The following is a 20,202-nucleotide window of genomic DNA, read 5'->3' on the forward strand; positions in this document are numbered from 1 at the left end:
GGAAAAAGACTGTAAAGATCAAATAGCTTTAACTCAGAAGAGCACTGCATCTATCCAAATTTTTAGCAGACTGGAGAAGGTCCCTCACATGGCAGAATTTTGTAGAAAACTTAAGATATTTTCATTTTAGTGTGCCTTAAAACACCACCAAAATGCAAAACACAATCCATAAAAAGAGACTGCAAAATCAATCTTAAGCGCTGCTGGGTAGTCAACCATTAGGAGCTCAGTTCTGATGCTCTTACTCAACAGGAAGTACAAACTTTAATAAGGACTCAAGAATAAGGCCCCAGGAATGATTTCTCATGTTAAGGTGCCCATATTTGCTACAGGCACACCCACTGACATTTAGTTTATTGAAGCTGGGCAATATTTAATGACAACATGGAAGACTGATTGGAGGGGACTTCATGTCTTTTGCTAGGAAAAGCTACAAACGCATCCTACATTTTCAGATGTCATCTTTACCTTGTTGCCAGGAGTACCAGGTTGTCCCTTTTGACCATCCAGACCATTGTGTCCCTATATTAAGTAGAAAAATAGATATTAATATATATTTTCCCACAAATGGCTACACATAAACTCCTAGTCTTGTAAGGCGAAGCCTTCTTTCCATACAAGATTATTTTCTAATATAATCTTAAGATTTTAAAAAAACCAAAACAAATCAGTCTTTCATTTCAGGAGATAGTAAAAACTTCAAAGAGGTTCACACACTCTTAACTTTGAGGGTATTTCCAGGGGTTTTCAGCATACTTAAGTGCTGTCAATCATAACTAATCAGGGAAATTATGCACATACTCACCCTAATTCCCTTAAAGCCGGGCAGACCAGGAGTTCCAGGGAAACCACGAGCACCCTAAAAACACGCATGCATGAATGATTGTTTCTCATATTATATAATGCAGTTAAAAAGAAAGAAAAAGACTACGTCTCAATAAAATTAATTGGTAGATCTGGGCTGTGATACTTCAAGTGAGGAACACAGTCCATTCCCTAATTCCCAGGACCAGACTTGTTCCAAGACTAACAGTAATCAACTTGATTTTCCAGTTCTGACTCTCAGAAATTTCATGTATTAACATGTGATAGCACAGCTGTTTTAGCTTTCTATACCAAGATGCTTCCTCATCTGTGCCTATGTAACTCATCACTATGTCAATTCTGTTCCTAATTACACTAGCTTTGCTTGGGGAGGGGGAACACAAAACAAATACATAACTGTATTATATCCCCAAAGGTACAAACTGAATTTTGATTAATCTATATAAGAAATATTACTAGATAGTTAATGGTGCAATTCAGGAATGCTGTTAGGTTTCACTGATGGAACTGTTTTGCATTGTCTACAGCAGACTGCTACATACCTGAGGGCCAGCAACACCTCTCTCACCAGGTCTTCCAGGTTTGCCAGGGTGGCCCTATAAAAAGGCAGTAAAAATGCACTAAGGAAAGCTTATTTAATAAAATAATAACATAAACCACTCTTAAAAAGAAAAGACATTGTCTAAGTTTCTCACATTTTCAATAATTACAGACAGCTTGTTAGCTTTCATGCTTCCTTCTCCCTGTACTCAGGAAGTTAAACAGTTTATTTGAAGAAGTTTTAAAGTTATCCATTTTTCTGTACATCTCCAACATACAGCATCTCTTGTATTGTAAAATAATTATTTCAAGGAGTTATTTATTCTATTCAGTATTAGAGAACAATGTAAAAAATTATGGCCAACTGAATGTTTTGATTAACAATGACTTAGTAGTAGAGTTGAATCACACCCCCAAAAGAAATGAGAAACATTCAGTAACCACTTACATCTTCACCAGCCTTTCCTGGAGGACCAGGGGGACCACGAGGACCCTGGGGACCCTGTTAAAAATAGACTGAGGATTACTTCAAGCATCAGTTTCTCAGATAAGTTTTTTCACTGGTTTCTGACTTGAGCTGGGGCACAGGTAGAGCATAATTGACTTTGCACTTTATGATTCTAGTCTGAAGGAGTCTGAATCTGAGTGTTCAGCTCTGCTTCTGTAACAGGACCAGTCAGGAATATCCAATTGAAACATTCAAGGACGTGCATATGGATAGGAGAAAGGGGCCTGAGCATTGGAAGCCTACTTTGTTGTCCTATTTCTGATTCCAACAGTGTCTGTATGTGAAACCTGTACTTACTGTTTGACCAGGTTCACCAGGCTCACCAGGAACACCTTGAAAACCAGGAGGACCCTACAGAAGAAGGGAGATTTTGTTAGTGTTTGAACAAGGTATTTGTGATTTTCCAGATCTGTCAATGTTTATCAATCTGTAGGAGAGCTGAAAATGTACTTACAGGGGGTCCAGATGCTCCAGGTGGGCCTCTAGGTCCCATTAAACCCTAGGGGAGAAAAATTACAAAACATATTGTTTTTTTAAATCACCATTATATAAACTCATCTATAATATTGGTAAGCTTTACAGTTTTCAGTGTGCAACATCCAAACCAAGTTAGAGGAAGTTAAGAGCTCTGCATGAATTTGTACAGGCAGTCCAAGTACAAATAGATCTTCTAATGGATGAATTAGCACAGAGGTGATTAGGAACATACCATTATGGCTGGGAACCCTGTGATCTATTCTAGCTTGTCAGTAAGCGCACTGGTTCATTATTCTATGTGCCTTCTCCCTTCCCGTAAGCTAAATGCAGAGTTTAAAGATGAGGGTCATAACAACAGATTAAAAAAGACTATATTTTGAGGCCTGTCAATTTTATCATAATTTTCAAGACACGATGTTAGAGAAAAAGATCATTAAAATTTTAGAGACGTAAAAGGGAAAAATAAAGATATATAAATGGCAGTATTACCATGAATTGGCAGGTTCACACACAACTTTGGAAAGAAATCAAACAACTCTTGGACATATTGTGTCTATTTCAAATAATGATCCACTTCTACTTAAATATTTCATTATCTTCTATTTTCTATTAAATTCTCTTCATTTCACCTACAAAAATCAGTCACTAACATACTCTTCTTGACTGAATTCAGAATTTACATACATCTTGAAAAAAGGATCAAAAATCTCTCTTAAAAAGGAAATTTCCATGGATTACTGCACTTTCTTAATAGTTGTCTTAAGCTTTACTAAGCAAGCAACTTTTAGTGAAATTTAATTTAGGCTCCTATTGTCCAAATGAACGTTTTATGAGATGTGACAACAGAAATTGCTGTAAAAATATGCAGTAATTCTAGGAAAGATAACTAATTCTGAACAGTCTGAATCACATGTGCTGCATAAGCCCTGTGAATCTCTTCACAAATTATATTCCGTAATGGTTTTCTCCTCCTTTTCTAAATTCCCAATCTCTCACATTTTCTTTACGAAATTTAAAAATTCCTCACGGTAGGTAGATTCTATTGCTGTTCCTACCAGGTGAACCCTAACTGATTCAAAAATTGAAACTTAGAAATTGTGACAAATTGTCACAAATAAATCTTCATCTACATTTTCATATTGTCAGACACTGAGGGCAGAACTTGATTAAAGATACTCCTATTTTCCTATATTTAGTATCTAAGTGGATGCCAAAATATTCTCAAAAATTCATTTAATACTACAATATTTTTGAGAAGGGAAACAAGCACTTGCCCCAGAATAAACCTGAGCAGCCTTTATCTTGCTGCTCCCCCATCAGATGCATTGACTGTGATGTTGGCAAGTGTGGTGAATTTAACCCATATTCTGCCGTCTATGCACACTGAAAATATCTGCTAACATCAGGAAGGGTTAGAAATCCATGTAGAGAGGCAATAGACTTCTTAAATGTCCATGTGAACATAGCATGCAGTAACAGATACAGATCTCTCCTGAGAAATAGCTTTGTAGCAAGTACTAACATTCAGTTTTGGAGAAATGAATGTGGTGGCCAATTTCCTATCGAGCCTGTCCAATCCAAAGATATCAAGGGGGTTTAACAGCCATGTGAGAAAAATGGTCATCAACTGGAGCTGAGCTACTGAGTTATTTTCTAGACTGATGTCTGCTTTAGACAGCAGCTTTGTAATTTATCTCATTCATAAAACACAATCTGTCTCATTATGGGTAAAGTAATACTGTATCAATGTACATGTTATCTGACATCAGATTATAAGATTCACTTATTCATGAAAGTGTGGTCAACAGACAGAATTAAAGCACAAGGCCCATAAGTGCTATATTCAAATTAAATATGCAGTCCCAAGACCACATTTCAAATCCTAGGGCTATATTTCAAACACTTTACATTGTCCTACATCAAAGAATCAATGTAGTTTGGCTCAATATATGATCAAAACACTAATTTTAACACTATGCTTTGCATTATTACAGCTGGATTAGACTCAAAGGAAAATATCAAATGTGTTACCTATGCAAGTTATCAAGTGCTAAATCATATACCTACCATAGGTCCAGGGCCAAAATCAGCTGCTTTAGATGGATCATATTGAGCAGCGAAGTTCTGTAGGTGATAAAAAGTTTGAAATTAACATACTACAACTTTTACTTTAAAAATGTTGATAATTATCATGCTACATGTAACTACCATCAGACTTGCTATATAATACGTTGAAGTAGCATATGTAAAACTCAGCAAGCATGGTCCTATCATAAATACATTTCTACTCACTTTCAAGTGTCCAGAAAAAAATTGATTTTACTAGGAAGGCCCTTCCATGCAGTGGCCTCAAATATCTATGCACTACTGACAGAGAGGCATTGCAATAGTGTGAACTGAAAATTAAGAATGTAAACTCAGTACTCATTTAAAACTGAAAACTTTCTTGAAACTCTCAAATCATTCTACCTAATTTCCAATGAGGAAAGTTGTGTATATTTTTTCACTGCATTGCTTAAGTAAAATCCTTGTACCAGCCCTGATGGGCTACCCGATGAGGTGGGGCTTCCACCTTCAAAAAGATCTGAGAAGCACGCAGCCTCACAAACTCTGCACTGGATTTTTCATCTTCTATCCATATAAGTTTTGTAGGCAAATATGCATCTAGTACATTTTCTCTCTCCACTAAAATGGAAAAAAGTTCTATACAAAACAGTCAAAAATTCTTTTCTTGTTTTATTAGCATATTAAAACTAGAAATCAGTGAAAGTAGTTTGGGGTTTGCTAATAGAAAAAAAATATTGTTATACATATTGAAGGCAAGAAAGTTTTCTTCCATGCAGGAGGATTTACTAAGCTTGAACAATAAGACACTATGTCTTCACGCTCCCTGTGTGAGCTACTGGCAAGCAAAGAGTTAAAGCCAGCATTCTACAGAGAATATATGATAGACACTTCTGCAAAAAGGGTGTATGCAACACAGTCCACTTAGGTTTTGAAGCATGAATACAGATAGAAATGAAAAATTCTAAAGGAAAATACACTAGTAACCTGAAGGACTTTCAAGTATGAACTTTCAGCTTAAGGGTAGTCCTCAGCCTGTTCCAATACAGTTACTGTCTCTTGAACTCGCAAAGTGTTGTTTCTTTTCTCTATCTGCTTAACAGCACAGGTTTCACTTACTTGATTTCTAATCCATACACATTATGGCTGTATAAATTTAATGATAATTAACATGGTTGATTTGCTCCTGTGCATAAGTCCTTGATGAATACAGAATCCAAATTTGCCACGGCAAATATACATCCCAAGGAGAGTTTCACTGGAACTGGGACCATCAATTTTTTGCCGATCACGAGAGAATGTTTCCTCTACTTTCCTCCAATGCAATGTCAGTGTTTTCCAGCAGATGTACACTTAGTCTTAATCACAAAGCACAGATTATTGGTTTCAGTAATAGAAAGTGTGGATGCCTTACTCCGCCAAGACCTGGAGGACCAGGGGGGCCTGGAGGACCTGGTAGACCATCTTCACCATCTCTGCCTGGGGGACCTGGTGGACCCTAGAGTCAAAAAAAAGGATTATAAAATGAATATTAGAAGTAGCTAAAGAAATATCTGAAGTGAGAAATTCATTAACAGCCAGGCACCTACAGCACATAATATAGCAGTACTACATATGCACTTTCAACAATGAGAAAATGAGCATAGCCTGAATTTACATTGTCTTGTCACATCTCAAATCAGATATTAATTGTAGTTTCATCTTTGGGATTTATGGGGGCAATACTGAATCTATGCTACCAAAGCGTAATCTCCAAATTGGGAAATTTCACTTTAAGCAATCAAATCTTGGACCCATAAACCCCAAGTAACCCACGTGGACCCAAACAGCCTGTCAGATTCTGCTAGCAAGAGCCTAAAATGTGACCGAAAGGACTGGCAGAAGTCAGCCCTACTGGTATGAACTAACATAGATCCAAAGTAAGTCGAGCACCATTTTCTAATCAGTATATAATATTTGCTGCTACAATTGCAAATTCAATGACAATAAAGCAGTGCTCTTCTATGTATTTTTGATGCTATCACTCTGCTACCACTGCTGGAATTTCTTTTACAACAACCTGAAATTATATGCATTCAGCAACATTTTCCTGTATATTCTTTCATCCTTGATGCACAAAGATATTCAAGTTTTGCCATCATGACAATGGAGGCAAAGTATTTTATTTGGTCTGTATTTTGGATCCAGTTACGGATTTCTAAAGGAGCAAGATCAGCCTTGCTGCCTTCAGGACAAAGCATGTATCTCATTTCATGAAATAAATTTAGGTAGCGGTAGACTAAAGCAAATACCCAGTTGACCACACAGATACACTCTTCCTAATAGTTCCCATTATGTTTGTCAGCATATTATGACCTAACAAATCTTTAAGAGCTACCTGTCACTACTATGGCATTTTCATTTTCAAGATACAAAAAGGACACATGATAATGATACACTGCCCAGATAAGGATGTGAATTTCAGAATACCACTTAAAAAAAAGCAGCAATAATGCAGAAGCAAATCAGAAAAGCAGCCATCAGCAAAATGAATGAACATTACAATTAAATTATTCAACTGTCCTTATTTATGATTACTTTACAGTAGCCTTTAACAGTCCAGTGTCTGCTTTGACTAATAGAAGGTAGATGACAAACACCTAACTGCCAAGAGCTTTTTTCAAGCCATCTTTGGAAGCACAGAAAATGAATGATCCTTGAAGCTAGCTTTGTCTATTCAGGTTTGATGTAGAGAGCTTATCCACATACCATACTGTTCAAAGGCTGCATCTTTCCTTTCTGCATTTTCATGCACTATTTCCACTGTGGGCAGTGAAAAAAAGTTTTTCAAACCCCTACTTGGAGTTCTAGGCTGCTGTCTGAATTCAACCACATCTGCTCAGCCACAATGACCACAACCGTTTGGTGACGTATTGCCAGGACAGAATTTGGTACATAGGTAACTTTCTTTGTAATGAAATTGTACAGGAAAGCTTCTATGGGTATATTAATTTACTCTCACATCAATGCCTAAACTTAGTTTTTCCCTTCTGGTCTTCCAACAACGGCTGTTCAAAGATCACAAACAAATGAACGTCAATCTAATTCCTTACCCTTTCTCCCTGTGGCCCTTTGTCTCCTCTAGGGCCCTGCCAGAAGAAAATAAAACTTAATGAGTTACTGCAGAAATTTTCCAGGACAACACAGGGAAAATAATTAGTGTACACAGAAAAAGGAAAGCAGACTGCACATACAGGTCCAATTGCTACTTTCCACAGGCAGTATATTCTTTTTCCACAGTAAGATACTGGAAATATGTAAATCACTGTCATTACTACATCAGTTAAAAGTATCACTGCACAGTCCACGGAAGTACTTGCAAAGTTGGTTTTAGTCTCTAATGAGTAATTTGCTCTCATTTAACAGCAAATTTCAGATATAAAATAGAATTTACTTAGATTTTTAGACCTGTATGGATATTGCTTGTGTTCCATTAATGTAAATCTTTCCAAAGGAACTCTGGTTGAACAAGAATGTCACTTTGACACAGTTTAGTTCTTGGTAGGCTTAGTTCTGCTCTTGGGTAAAGCAGCTTAAATCCAATATTTGAATTTACTCTGGTATTAAGATGCTGCACCTACTGTTCCCTCCTTTTTACTTCATACTCATTTCAGTTCTTCTGCTACAGCTAACACTGAAAATAATGAATGTAGTCAGTTTTCCTTTTATCCTATATTCAACCAAATACTAATCTGCCTAAGAATATCCCATATCATCTCCATTCCCAAGCAAGAAAAATAAATACGCTTACCTTCCGCCCTGCAGTTCCCTGGAAAAATAACGAAGATGATTTTAAAAAGGATACAGTTTCTCTCAATATTTTAAACTAAAATAAAATATAAACTTGCACTCATCTTCTTACATATTTTTTCTCTGTACAGTATATTTCAGTACACCCTATGGTTTTAAATTACTTCTTATAATAATTTAGGAGCAATTTAGCTAGGAGTTTATTATCTAGCAAAGATCCATGTAACTATGTTAGAACATTTTGTTGAAGACTGACAATTTTATATGTATTACAGCCTACAAAACTGGCATTAAAAAAAAAAGTCACACCTGAGTTCTTCCATAATCCTTCTGTGCAATGAAATTTAGACTGTAAGACTGGCTTTAAAGTAGAGCCATCTCCAATCCAAACCGCCAGGTATAATGTCCAAACACCACTGGTCTGCTACTTTCTCCTCATGGTCTTTACACCTATGAAGGCAGTCTCTTAAAAAGGCCATCCCACTTGAGAAATTGGGGTGGGTACCTTTCCAGGCAGTCCCTTCAGGATTTAATTGGTATCTTTCCATGACCATCTTGGGCATTACCCTTAATGAATAACACTGCCACGAAAGAGAAGTCTAGGCTGTTAGTTGAAGATGAGTGCACATATGAGAGAAAAAAAAAAATAGTTATACTGACCTCACTCACATCTGGAAAAAGAAGGGAAAGAAAAAAGAAAAAGGTATAATTAGAGCATGGACTCAGTTATTTTTGCAAGTTCTACATTTCAGTGCTTTTAAGTCAAATGGCAAATTTACATTTCTTAATGCAAGGAACATATTCTTAATGTAATTTCTCATTTTTAAGGTGATTATCTTAAACTGCAAAGACTCGCAAGTGAGATTGTCAAACTCAAAACTGTCTTGTTAATGAAATTAGAACAAGTAATATGTATGAAATAGTAAAAAGCCAGATACCTTCTATAAGCCTGCTCTAAATATGCTTGAATGTATCTCCATGGAAAAAAAATGCACATACATATTTTCACATGTGTCTGCATGCAACCAGTGAATGAACCCAGACAGGCTGACACGTGAAGACATTAAATTGTAGAAGTAATCTTAAATTTGAATGTAAATGGCCCCATCTCACTTTTTATGGGGCATGGTCCTATCCAAACACACCTATTTCCACAATTTCCTGTAAAACGTCAGCATGTGTAACAGAGCTCTTTGAAGCCATTAAACACCAAATAGGAAATAACTTTCATTCTGCATGCTATTTACTATTAAGTATGCTCTTGTTAATCAGTTGGAGGTTCTAATTTTCAAAAATCTGTTTTCAAAGTTTCAAGCAATCCGTTGCTTGAATTAAATTTAAACTAAAATTCTAGCTTTGGGCTGAAACTTACCATGCTACGAATATCTCACACCACACTTAATGCCAGCAATTCGACTCGCAGCTAACAGGTTTTGGGGTGTTTTTCCACAAAGTGTCACTTTGGCGATGTATGATCACATTAAATTCAGATGATTTCATGCAGTCCAGCAGACAGGTAACAACACCTGAAGTGCTGAACACCACAAAGCACTAAAATACCGCGGCAGAACACCGATCGCCTCTACCAGCTCCACTTTAAAACCACTACTGCCCCCAGGTGATAGTGACACTGATGACTACAAGGTCTTATTTCGGGAAAACCGGGGTTTGTGGGTGCGGGGGGAATGCCCACGCGAACAGCTCCGTCTCCTCAGCCGCTGCTGCCGCTGCCCGTTGCCCGGGGGGGGATGGATGTCCCCGGGGTGCCGGGACAGGCCTCATTCCCCCGCCCCTTCAGAACGGCCCCAACACGGCCGGCGGGGCACGGGGGGCATCTTCCCAGGAGCCCCCAGGAGAGGGCAGCGGGCGGCTGCGCCCTCCCTCCCCCGCCCAGTAACGCAGCTAAACCCCAGGTCAAAGCTAGTCTCGCGGAGGAACAGCGGCGAGGGGTCTGCACGGGATGCTGCCGGCAGGGAAGACGGGGCACGCTTCGGTTCACCAGTCAAGCGGGCGGGGCGCGGTTCTCCCCCTCCGCGTTACGTGTGTGGAGAGCTGCGATTCCCCCTCATGGACGAACGGGGACTAAATCCTCTTCCCTGCACTATTCCATCCCTGCCTCCCTCCTCCTGCCTCGTACAGTCTTTCCCTCTCCAGATACCCCCGGGAGGCCGTGCTCAATGTTTCTGAGCCACCAGGGGAGCCCCCGACGGCTTTCCCCGGCCGAGCCGGAGAGCGCGCAAGCACGGATCCCGTTAGGCCGCCAGGCGGCGCCGCTGTGACCAGCGGACAGCGGCGGGGCCGCGGCGGCAGCGGTGGGCGCGGGTCCCGCACAGAGCCTCCCGGCCTCCCCTCGGAGGGGAACGGCAAGGCACTGCTTTCCCTCTCCACCCGGTTCCCCGCTTCCGGAGCCGTGCCTCAAGTCTCACAAAAGCGTAGTCTGGATGCAGCCTGGGTTCTTCCGCTCGCCGCACACTCTCCTCTTAGCCCTTAAGCAGCTGCGCTTGGATTAGGGCTAGGATTCTGCTTTGGATACAAGCCCATCTGTCTTTTTTGGGTTTGGGTGAGGAGGGGGGTCCTCGTTGGCCGTTTGCCACCGTTTTCTATTTCTGAGGGGAAAACAGCTGGATTCTGATCCGGGACAGAGGTGGTGGCAGTTGTAAGAGCTGGTCTTTACAGCTTGGGAAGCAGCAGCTCCCCGCAGGCTACCATCCGTGGAGAAAGAGGTCTGGACAGAGCGCAGAGGGTCAGCCCCTCCTGACCCCCCTGTCAGGGACAGCCATCCCCTGACACCCCCCATGCCACGAGCAAGCTGAAAGCACTTACGTTGGCCTGTTGCTAGGTATGAAGTTACTGCAAGCAGCAACACAATCCGCGTATCCACAAAGCTGAGCATGTCTAGTTGCAAGACATGCAGACTCCTTGTGGTGCAGAGCCCCCGGGTCGGTGGTTAGCTATTACCTATGGGGCGCAGGCATACAGTCTTGAGTAACTCCAACCCTAGCGGAAACCTGCTGCCCGGGATGCTAAATTAATCAAGACCCGCTCCGCCCTATTTATACCGCAGGAGGGTCCCGGGCCCGCGAGTCACCGGCGCCCGCGCAGCCAATGGGAGCGAGGGGCCTGCGCGGCTCCCAGGCCGTCACGTGCCCCGTGTCTCCGGCCCGGCGCGGCAGCCTTGGCAGCGGAGGGGATGGGGCGGAGGGGAGGATGGTGGGGGGGGAGAGAGGCGGCGACCGTAAATTGGTTCCATGCTTTGAGGACGTGGACACTTTGAGGCTTTCGGGAGGAAAATCTGACTCCTCGTCCCGTTTTTTTATTTAAGGGATTTTTTTTTTTCCAGCGTTCCCCCGCCCCTCGCCGGGGTTTTCAGGGCTGCGCAGCCCCGAGCCTCGCCGGGCAGCCGGTTGGCAGCGGCCGGGAGGCCGCTCCGACGGCTTTCAAAGCAGGAGCTGTCCAGGGCCTGCGGACCCAACCGCGATGGCGGCGGCGAAGCGCCCTGGGGAGCCGGGAGGGAGCTGGGTCCTCTGCTCAGGCTCTCCCCTGAACCGAAGGCAAAAAGACACCCTCGCCGTCCCCAGAGGTGCCGAGGCGCCTCCAGCACGGGGGACGTGCAGCCCGTCACCCCGGCCCCTCGCATTTCCCGGTGGGGACAGCAGCCCGTGGGGAGCACCAGAGCCCCCTCATCGGCTGCTCGCAGCCCGGAGGTTCTCTCTCCCCAGGGAGGTCTTTCCGGCCGGAGCAGCGAGTGTTTCCCCCCCTACTTCGCGGCCGCTGGGGTAGCGTGAACATGTGAGGGGCAGCCCGGGGAGTCCCTTCAGCCGGCTGTCCCAGTTGCTGCCGGCCCTTTCAGCAGAGCCCCTCTCCGGCGCAGGGAGGAGGAAGGGCCCTCATGGCAACTCCCTGTCCCTCCTGCCACCCGCGCACCCCGCCAAGGGGAAAGCTGGAGGGGTTGCTTGCCACGTCTGTCTGGCAACCGGCTTCCCCGTCTCGGGCGGGGGCAGGGGGTGTGGGCCAGGCGCCGGCCGCCCCACGACAGTCAGGGAGGCCGAGGGACGATGCAAGCAGCTGCCCACACCGTGCCCCTGCCTGGCCGCCCCTTGCGGTGTGCTGCGGGGCCCCATCCTTAGCCCTCGGGCGCCTCTGTTGCAGGGACGGGGGTCGGGGGCTGCAGTCACTTGGGGTCGCCCATCTCAGCCCCGCCGGCTTCTGGCCCGCGGCGGCTGAGCGGAGCTGACGTGGTCCCGCAGTCCGGGCCAAGCGGCGGCCGCGGCCAACCCGCATCCCCGCCCAGGGGCTCCTCCCGGCCAGGCGGGAGGCCCCCTCCCGGGCCCCCTGTGCTCGCTGAAGGGAGTCCCGGGCAGAGGTAAAGAAGACAAATGGGAGCCCCGCCTCAAAGCGGGCTCCCCTCCCCGGGGCGGAAGCGGCGAGGAGGGCTCCGCGGAAAGCGGGGCTCGCCCCCCTTCCCTCCCTCAGCAGCAGGGTGTGGGTCGCCGGGCAGGTGGGTCCTGCGCGGACACAGCAGCGAGCCCCTGCGAGCCTCCGCTGCGCCGGCGGGGGAGCCGCGGCGGAGGCAGCGGGAGGGCTCCCGGCAGTGGGGCCAGGGTACAGCCGATCGCTGCCCACCCCTGGGTGAAGGGGGTCCTCTCTGCCGCAGCCTGTCTTTGGGGAGGTGCGGAGGGTGTGTCCAGCCCTCACTTATAAGCTGCCCCCGGGGGGTACGTGCACAGGAAGAATGGAAAAGGTGGGACAGGGGTGTCCATCTGAGGGGAGACCCCACGGAGGTGGTGTCCCAAGAGCACTGCCAGCATCAGGCACTGCTGAATGCAGCAGCCCTGTGCCACGCTTTCACGCGTGGCGGGGAGAGCCAGCCTACTAGCCTGAACAGCCTGCCTGAAGCCACCTCGCTGTACGGGATCTTCCTTCACTGTCAAGAGTGCACATGAAATGGGTAATGTGCATGACAACACACGGAATTAAACTGCATGTGGAACTAAATCTGCACTTTGGATAAGATAACCCCCAGCATTATGAAAAGACCAGTTTGGATGGGGCTTTGAGCTACCTGATCTAGTGGAAGGTGTCCCTGCCTGGGGCAGGGGTTTGGAACTGGATGAGCTTTAAGGTCTGTTCCAAACCAAAGTGTTCCATGATTCTATGGAAAGGTGGTCCAACGAAATGTCTGACCAAAAAACAGGACTGCAGTGGATGATGACACATTGAAACATGGTAATAGAAGTATACAGCATAAACAGTACAAAAGTACTCTCTCAGATTCTCTTTCATGTGAATGGTATCAATTTAAATAAAGGGGGATTTAAAATTAATCTGGACAGCAAAGTTAACTGCTTTAAAATTTATACCACCATAAACCTAAAATAGCTCAGTAACCTTCAAACAAGTTGAAATAATAATTAAACTTAGATCCAAAGCACTGAAGTTCGAGTGTTTCCTGACAGCTCCACTTCCAGTGAGTAGTGTGGGTTGTTTTGGGGTTTTTTTACACCTCTTCCCTTGAAATTAATCATTTGACTCTATAGCCAGAGTTTTTCCTCGTTTTGTCAAATGAATTTTGACTCTGCTGCCTCAGCAGAACATTTATTGATTGGTAATAATAGTAACTAGACTCTTTTTAGTCTTCTCTAATTGAATACATACAATGTCAGAAAACCATTGCTTGCCTACTTTTATGCACATTTTCAAGAAAAGATGGTCGTTTTCTACTAACAGAGTACTTTGATGGTGCAAGAATGTGGACACGTGTATCCTGACCAAACCAAACTCAATCACCATTCCCCTCCACCCTCCCCATAAATTTTCAGATAGGAAAGATAAGGAAATCCCCCAGAGAAGGATGCCCTCTCTCCCAAAAGATGAGGATTTTCATTTATCACATGTACCATAAAGCAAGGGGCTGAGAGAAACACATAGCCAGAAGCTGAGCAACACACAAAAAGTATTGAGATGACACAAAACTACAGCTCCTAGGCTTCAAGAGATACAGGATTGGTGCCTATGGCAGAAAAAAAAAGAAAGAGTTACAGAATAATAATTCATTGTCCTGGGTCTTCTCCCATGTCTATGGGTCTTTTTTCAACAAACCATCTTGAAAGAAGCATAACTGAAGTTCTCTAGGACCATCGGCTTTAACAAACAGTCTTAGACCTTTGGGACCTATGGAGCCCCTGGCCATTTTCTTCACTAACATTCATCCTTGGTCTTCATAGTTTAAGGAAAGATGAGGAAGGAGAAAGAGGAATCTCTTTTCCCTCTAGCACCAGCACTAGTTCAAGCAACACTAAATGATTTTAGGTTAAGTGACAAAGGCCTATTAAGTTGATTTTCCTGCAAAGTATCTGTATCATACAGATACTGTCACAGCTTCTGTTGTGAAGGTAAGCTACATTGCTCATATGATCTACCTAAGCATACAGAAGTAATCTTAGAAACTGGGGAAAAAAGTAAAAGTATTTCCAAAACAAGGGAACGCTTGGTGAATTTGGTTCTATGGGGTGACCTCAGACTTTTTTCTTTCCTCAAAAAAACAATCAGTGCAAATGGTTGCTATTAGGCAAATATCTTTACTAGTACAGGGACTCCTAATTTAACAGAAGTAACTTGACAGCTTTTGGAGCCATTAGTATGCCAGAAGTGATTTGATCAGACAGCTTTAACAAGGAAACATCTAAGAACTCATTTTCCCTTTGGATCATATCTATTTAAAGGAACTATTTCACACTGAAGCCAATAATGCCTGTGGCACAATTTAAACTTAAACCGATGATGATAAAAAATAACCTCTAGAAAATTTGCTGTTAGGGCAAGCTTTGAAAGAGATGAGCTTCCAGGTGATGTTGAAGCAGATTTACTTCTCGTTATTTTGAACAATTTGTTTGAATGCAGACAGGTTTTATAATACATAACACTGGGAAGCATTTGCCCTGCCTACTCCTTCAAAGCTTACCCACCAGCCATTGAGCCATTCATTATCCATCCAAACAATTTAATACTGTCTGGCCAGTACCATATTGCAAGAAAACACAGAGCAATGCCAGAGTCTGGAGAAAGATCTGCATCTTTTTAGGCTGTCTGTAAATCTCATGCCCCATGGTGGATAACTGAGTATGGTGTGTGCTCAGATCCTAGTTCTTCTCAGGCTGGTAGGAATGGGAAAGCCACAGTATTTGTGGTTGGAGCAAATAGTCATTGATTTCTCTACACCTATTCCAACACAAAGCTTCACACGTTTGTTCAGATAATGAATGCATGCCTAGCCGTATAGCAGTAAAGGATGAGCAGCAAAACTGCATGAGGGAAATAATTTCCTAGTGGGACTCCTTTGAGTACTGGAGATGGCTAAGAGACACAGTCTGGCTTTGGTCTTTCTTTTGTAGAATATATGGATATATGAGGGTCTATACAGCATAATTCAATAAAGCACTAGCACTTGGATAGATTATAGTAGGTGACTGTTTTGTAGACATATCAGCTTCATTTGAGCTACCTTTGATAAAACTGCTTATGATTCTGCACTTCTTATCTTTGCTTGGTTATAGACAGTATCTTGCTCTGAGTAACAAGGAGACAAGTACCTTGTCAGTGGAGAAAATACAGAAACAGGACAGTGTATGCTCCTCACCACAATTCAGTGTTTCATATTTGCTGGCTTCTGTGGTTGCTGTGCAATGCTCTTATAGGAAAACCTTGAGGAAAGATGGACAAGTCACTGCAAGGAACTTCTACCACTGCTCTGCACACGGGGTTGAAGGGCCATTTATGCTAAGCTCCTGTGGTCAGGACACTGTTCCCATGTAGGACTAAAGGTATACAGAGATCCAAGAGAATGGTACAGGTATGTAAAGAGTCATGACTTGGCTGGTCCATGGATCATCAGAGGGAGTCTCTAGAGTGCCAGTAAATGGTATGGAAGCAGGAATATTTTCTTTCTGCAAATAGCTCATAACCATTGGCTTTTAATACTTCTTTTGTATTTTAAGACTTTTTTTTCAGAATCAATTAAAGTGGCTTCTAAGAAGTAGTCCAGCAAATTGACTTTTAAAGAGAAACAAACAGGTTCTATGTGAACAACCATGGCAGCTGCTTCCTTTAGTTTCTGTTCCCCAGTGGCTCTCTACACTTGAAATAAATCATCGTTCATTATTCTCAACAGGTGTAATGGTCATGGATTCTCAAAAAAGAGCCACTGATAGGCTCAGCAGCCCACAGGGAATTGTTGTTGAAGGAAACAGCAGGCAAATTTAACAGAATTTTTTTCTCAATTATACATAAGTAAAGACAAAAAAGAGGATGGCTCAAGCTGCTTCATTGAAACTGGGGTGTCTAGTTGTCCTTCTCAAAAGTGGTAACCTTCTGCAGTGGCAGTTAGCTTTCTGGGTGGTGTTTACATATTCAAAGTACTGTTTTTCATCTCCACCACCACCCCCTTTTTTTTTTTTCTTTTTTTGCTCCTTAAAGGTTACATATTTAGGAATTGAGGAGGTCAAAACAGAGGTTTAGTTCACATATTTAGAAGGTTCAGGTGGTTGTTACTGGAGCCCAACCAGCTTATCAAGCTTAAGTAAATTCAGGACACATAGGCTACTTTTCAGATCATTATCAACTCAATCTGATTCTCTGTGACACTGAAAATCACCCAGTGAAATAATGTAATTATTAAGATGCTACCTCACTTTACATCCGAAAGCTTATTTTAAAACTATTTTTTTAAGAGCAATTGCACTTCACTTCTGTTCCCTTTGGTAAAGCTGTTAAGTCTGCATGGCTGTTGTAAGTAACACTCTGCACTGGCTCTGATTTGTTTTCACTCAGTAGAACAGAAACTCACATCAAGTTCAGTAGTAGCAGAGCCAGGCCAATATTCACAATAATTGTATATCTCATAAGTATTTCAGTAATATCACAGAATTTTTAACCTCTAGTTAGTTTTTTTTTTGTCCCATTCTTTTGCCAACCTTAAAATTTTGACTTAAGGCATACAAGACTCTCAACAAAACAAAAGGCAAGATAAAACTAAGGCAGGTGTCCTTTAAAAATGATCATCAATCTCAGTAAATTCTACTAAAAGCAAATTAAAATAATGCTGGTGAGAAGACTTTCTCTTTACAAACACAAAAATTAGTGGATGTGTGTAGGCTTTAAATAAGCTGGTAATTCTCGGATGCGGCAGTGAAGTCTGGTATACCAAATGTGTACCACTGTTTATCAGCATATTGCTGAAATGAAGATCCACTAATAGTATTGAAAAGGTTCCATTGCATCTTTATGGCACAGCACTGTGAAGTGACAGCAACAGAGACTCAGCTTCTGGGGATGTTCAGAATTCTTCTTATGAGAAAAGAAAAAAAAATGAAAATGCAGTGAACATCACGTGTAGCAGGTCTGTATAAATCCATTCCTTCACATTCTCAACAGGCTTGGGAGTGGTAAGGTTAAGGACTCAGAAGTACATGAATCAAATAAACCCAGGAAAATGTAAGAGGTAGGGATTAATGGGATTACTGAAAATAAGCAAACGTGACCATGGGTTGTATTTGTTTTGTGTGCAAATGTATTTGCACAGAAGGTTGTGGAAGGTACCATATAGAGCTTTAGTTATTACTTGATACGATTATTATAGCAATTAAAATCACACAGGAGATATTAGAGGAGACTGCCAAATCACTGGTACCTTGCCTTGAAATTAAGTACTGAAAAAGTTTGCTGCACAGTTAGAATAATAAAAACCCACCAGAGGAACTCACAATGGACCTATTTACAGCAGGTGGGAAAATAATCAGTCCTCTTTTACCTTAGGGTTGTGAGTTTCAAGAGCATAATAACGAATGGTAGTTTTCCATATCAAGCAATAATTTCCACCTACAACAAAGAGTACATAATTGATGATTTAATGGAAATAAATCTCTCTCAATGAAGGAAGCACCTTCAACCTGGTCCTTCAATGCATACACAGTCAAAAGAAAGCAGGAGTGCAAGTGAAGGCTTGTTTCAGACAGTGCACATCACTAAAGTTAGCTTCTGAAGCAGCTAAATTCCCACAGGCAGTGGGTGTAGTTTTCAAATGCATTTAAATCCTACTTTGAAAAATGAGGCAGCATGCAGATGTAAGACTCAGAAACAACATTGCCTTGTCAGTTCAGGCTTTTCCATGGCTTTGAAACTTTTTACTCCTTGTCATCCTGCAGATTCAAAAACCCTTCTGTACAGGCCTGAAATGCTTTCATCTACAGCAGCTATGGATGGCCGTCTGTTCTGCTTCATGTTTAGTTATAACCCTTCATTCTGGAGGGAGGATGCAGAGGAAATCATCTGCGTGCTGATTACTTTCGGATGTCCTTCCGACAACTTTCTACTCCCCATTCACCAAAAAGACAAACAAGATTTCCTGCTGAAGACTAGGAAAAAATCTTAGCACATCTGAGTACAAGGACTCACAGCATATGCTCATGTCACACAGAGGCAAATGTGAAATCTCCACAGATGCACTCACTCATGTGAGGCTTAGCTGAGTGCAGTATCTTGCTGTGTCCCTGAGTTACTTGTAGACCACAGTGTTCCCATTTATCACAGGTAGAATAAATGAATGGTTTGCAGTATGATGTGGTTTCTCCCTACAAGCATTTTAAAAGCTGACTTAAAAGCATTTAAAACAGTTTAATAGGTCATTATTCATTGCAATAGCATGTAGTTTTGTAAAAAACCCCAGGTGTTTCCATGAGTAGTGAAACCAATAGACCTTACAGGTAGGTGTGACATCATCCTAAAACACTCAGCTCCTCCTCTCATACCCTGTATTATCTGCTCCCTCTCACTAGGATCAGCTCCCTCCTGTGCAAATATTCGCTGGGAAAAAAACAGTCCATGGTAGGGCTAGTCCCAAGCAGGTCAGCATATCTGTACTGATTCATCTCCTGGTAAGCTAAACAGGACAGGCTCTGACTCCCAGTGCAGCCTTTCCCCTCAGAGTTGCTGATTTGAGTCTTTTCCCCTCTACCTGCCTGCCAATTTAATGAAACTGGAAGAATCTTAGAATCTATGTGGGTTCTTCCACCAGTTCCACTGAAGTGGGCTGCAAGGTTAGGAGTTATGAGGGGCTGCAATGGGCAGGCAAACAGAGAAAATGCAAGTGTCCCCTGCTGAGGTCTTCCATGCCTTCAGAGCAAAATATGTTTTGCTGAATGTTGTTGGCACTCTTCAGCACAAAGTAACTTCTCAGTATTAATTTTCCTTGTTAGTAGATGCTGCTAATGGATACAGAGTGGTAGCTCTCCATTCTCACTCCTACAGAGTTTTCCAGTCTTTGAAAATGGTCACTGATCCTTTGACTTGGTATATTCCTGTACAGTCCTGTGAGAGGATAAGCACCCTTGTTGTGATACTGTACTCCACTTTTTCACAGGGTGATGCTTTCACATATCAAATTTTAAAGATGGATTTGAAGCATTGAGCAATAAATAAGTGGACTCTTTGAAACCCTGCCCAGGGCAAATCGGCAGGTGAGAGTTGAGGCTTGTAGGTGCTGCACCGTAAGAAGCTACTGGCAGTCAGAATATATTAATAAAATTCACCTCTTATTTTTTAAAATGCCTTCTATGGTCACAGTCAGAGACAAAGCCCTGCATTAGATGTACTGTGCCCTGACCTGATAGGGCAACTCTCAGAATCCAAAGTACTTGTGAAAGAAAAAGCCACAATACTGGGTGGAAGCTAGGTTCTTTAAACAGATAGGTCAGTTGTATCCATTTGCTTTCTATAACTGGTATCAGTAGATTCAAAAAGTTTACTCTTGTCTTCTTGATCTTTCTTGGGAAAAGTGTGTAGTTTAGATTACGCCTTAATCTGCTGCCAAAACATTAAACGGAAAACTAATGTACTTTACAGGTATACTTATGGGTCTCAGAGAAAGTGCTTCTGGTGATACAGTCTGTGTCTCCTCCAGAATTGGTTTTTTCATCTCAGTTTAAATTCTCATAGGAATTATTGCT

At 42.6% G+C, this 20,202-nt stretch overlaps 1 protein-coding gene across 1 annotated transcript in view; it reads right to left on the reverse strand.

Moving 5' to 3' along the window:
• Positions 1 to 11,236, reverse strand: part of COL1A2 (collagen type I alpha 2 chain) — a 38,609-nt gene extending 27,373 nt beyond the window's left edge. The window contains exons 1-12 of the mRNA XM_061350076.1: positions 11,027 to 11,236; positions 8,864 to 8,874; positions 8,205 to 8,222; positions 7,507 to 7,542; positions 5,829 to 5,912; positions 4,418 to 4,474; positions 2,328 to 2,372; positions 2,171 to 2,224; positions 1,814 to 1,867; positions 1,368 to 1,421; positions 806 to 859; positions 469 to 522 (exon numbers count right to left, since the gene is read on the reverse strand). Of these exons, the coding sequence (XP_061206060.1) occupies positions 469 to 522; positions 806 to 859; positions 1,368 to 1,421; positions 1,814 to 1,867; positions 2,171 to 2,224; positions 2,328 to 2,372; positions 4,418 to 4,474; positions 5,829 to 5,912; positions 7,507 to 7,542; positions 8,205 to 8,222; positions 8,864 to 8,874; positions 11,027 to 11,096 (591 nt within the window). The 5' untranslated portion in view covers positions 11,097 to 11,236. The remainder of the gene's footprint in view (positions 1 to 468; positions 523 to 805; positions 860 to 1,367; positions 1,422 to 1,813; positions 1,868 to 2,170; positions 2,225 to 2,327; positions 2,373 to 4,417; positions 4,475 to 5,828; positions 5,913 to 7,506; positions 7,543 to 8,204; positions 8,223 to 8,863; positions 8,875 to 11,026) is intronic.
• Between the last annotated feature and the right edge of the window lie 8,966 nt (positions 11,237 to 20,202).

Source organism: Neopsephotus bourkii, unplaced genomic scaffold (genome assembly GCF_033783945.1).
Source record: "Neopsephotus bourkii isolate Nb327-2 ecotype Australia unplaced genomic scaffold, CSIRO-AGI_Nbou_v1 NB_479, whole genome shotgun sequence".
Lineage (NCBI taxonomy): Eukaryota > Metazoa > Chordata > Aves > Psittaciformes > Psittacidae > Neopsephotus > Neopsephotus bourkii.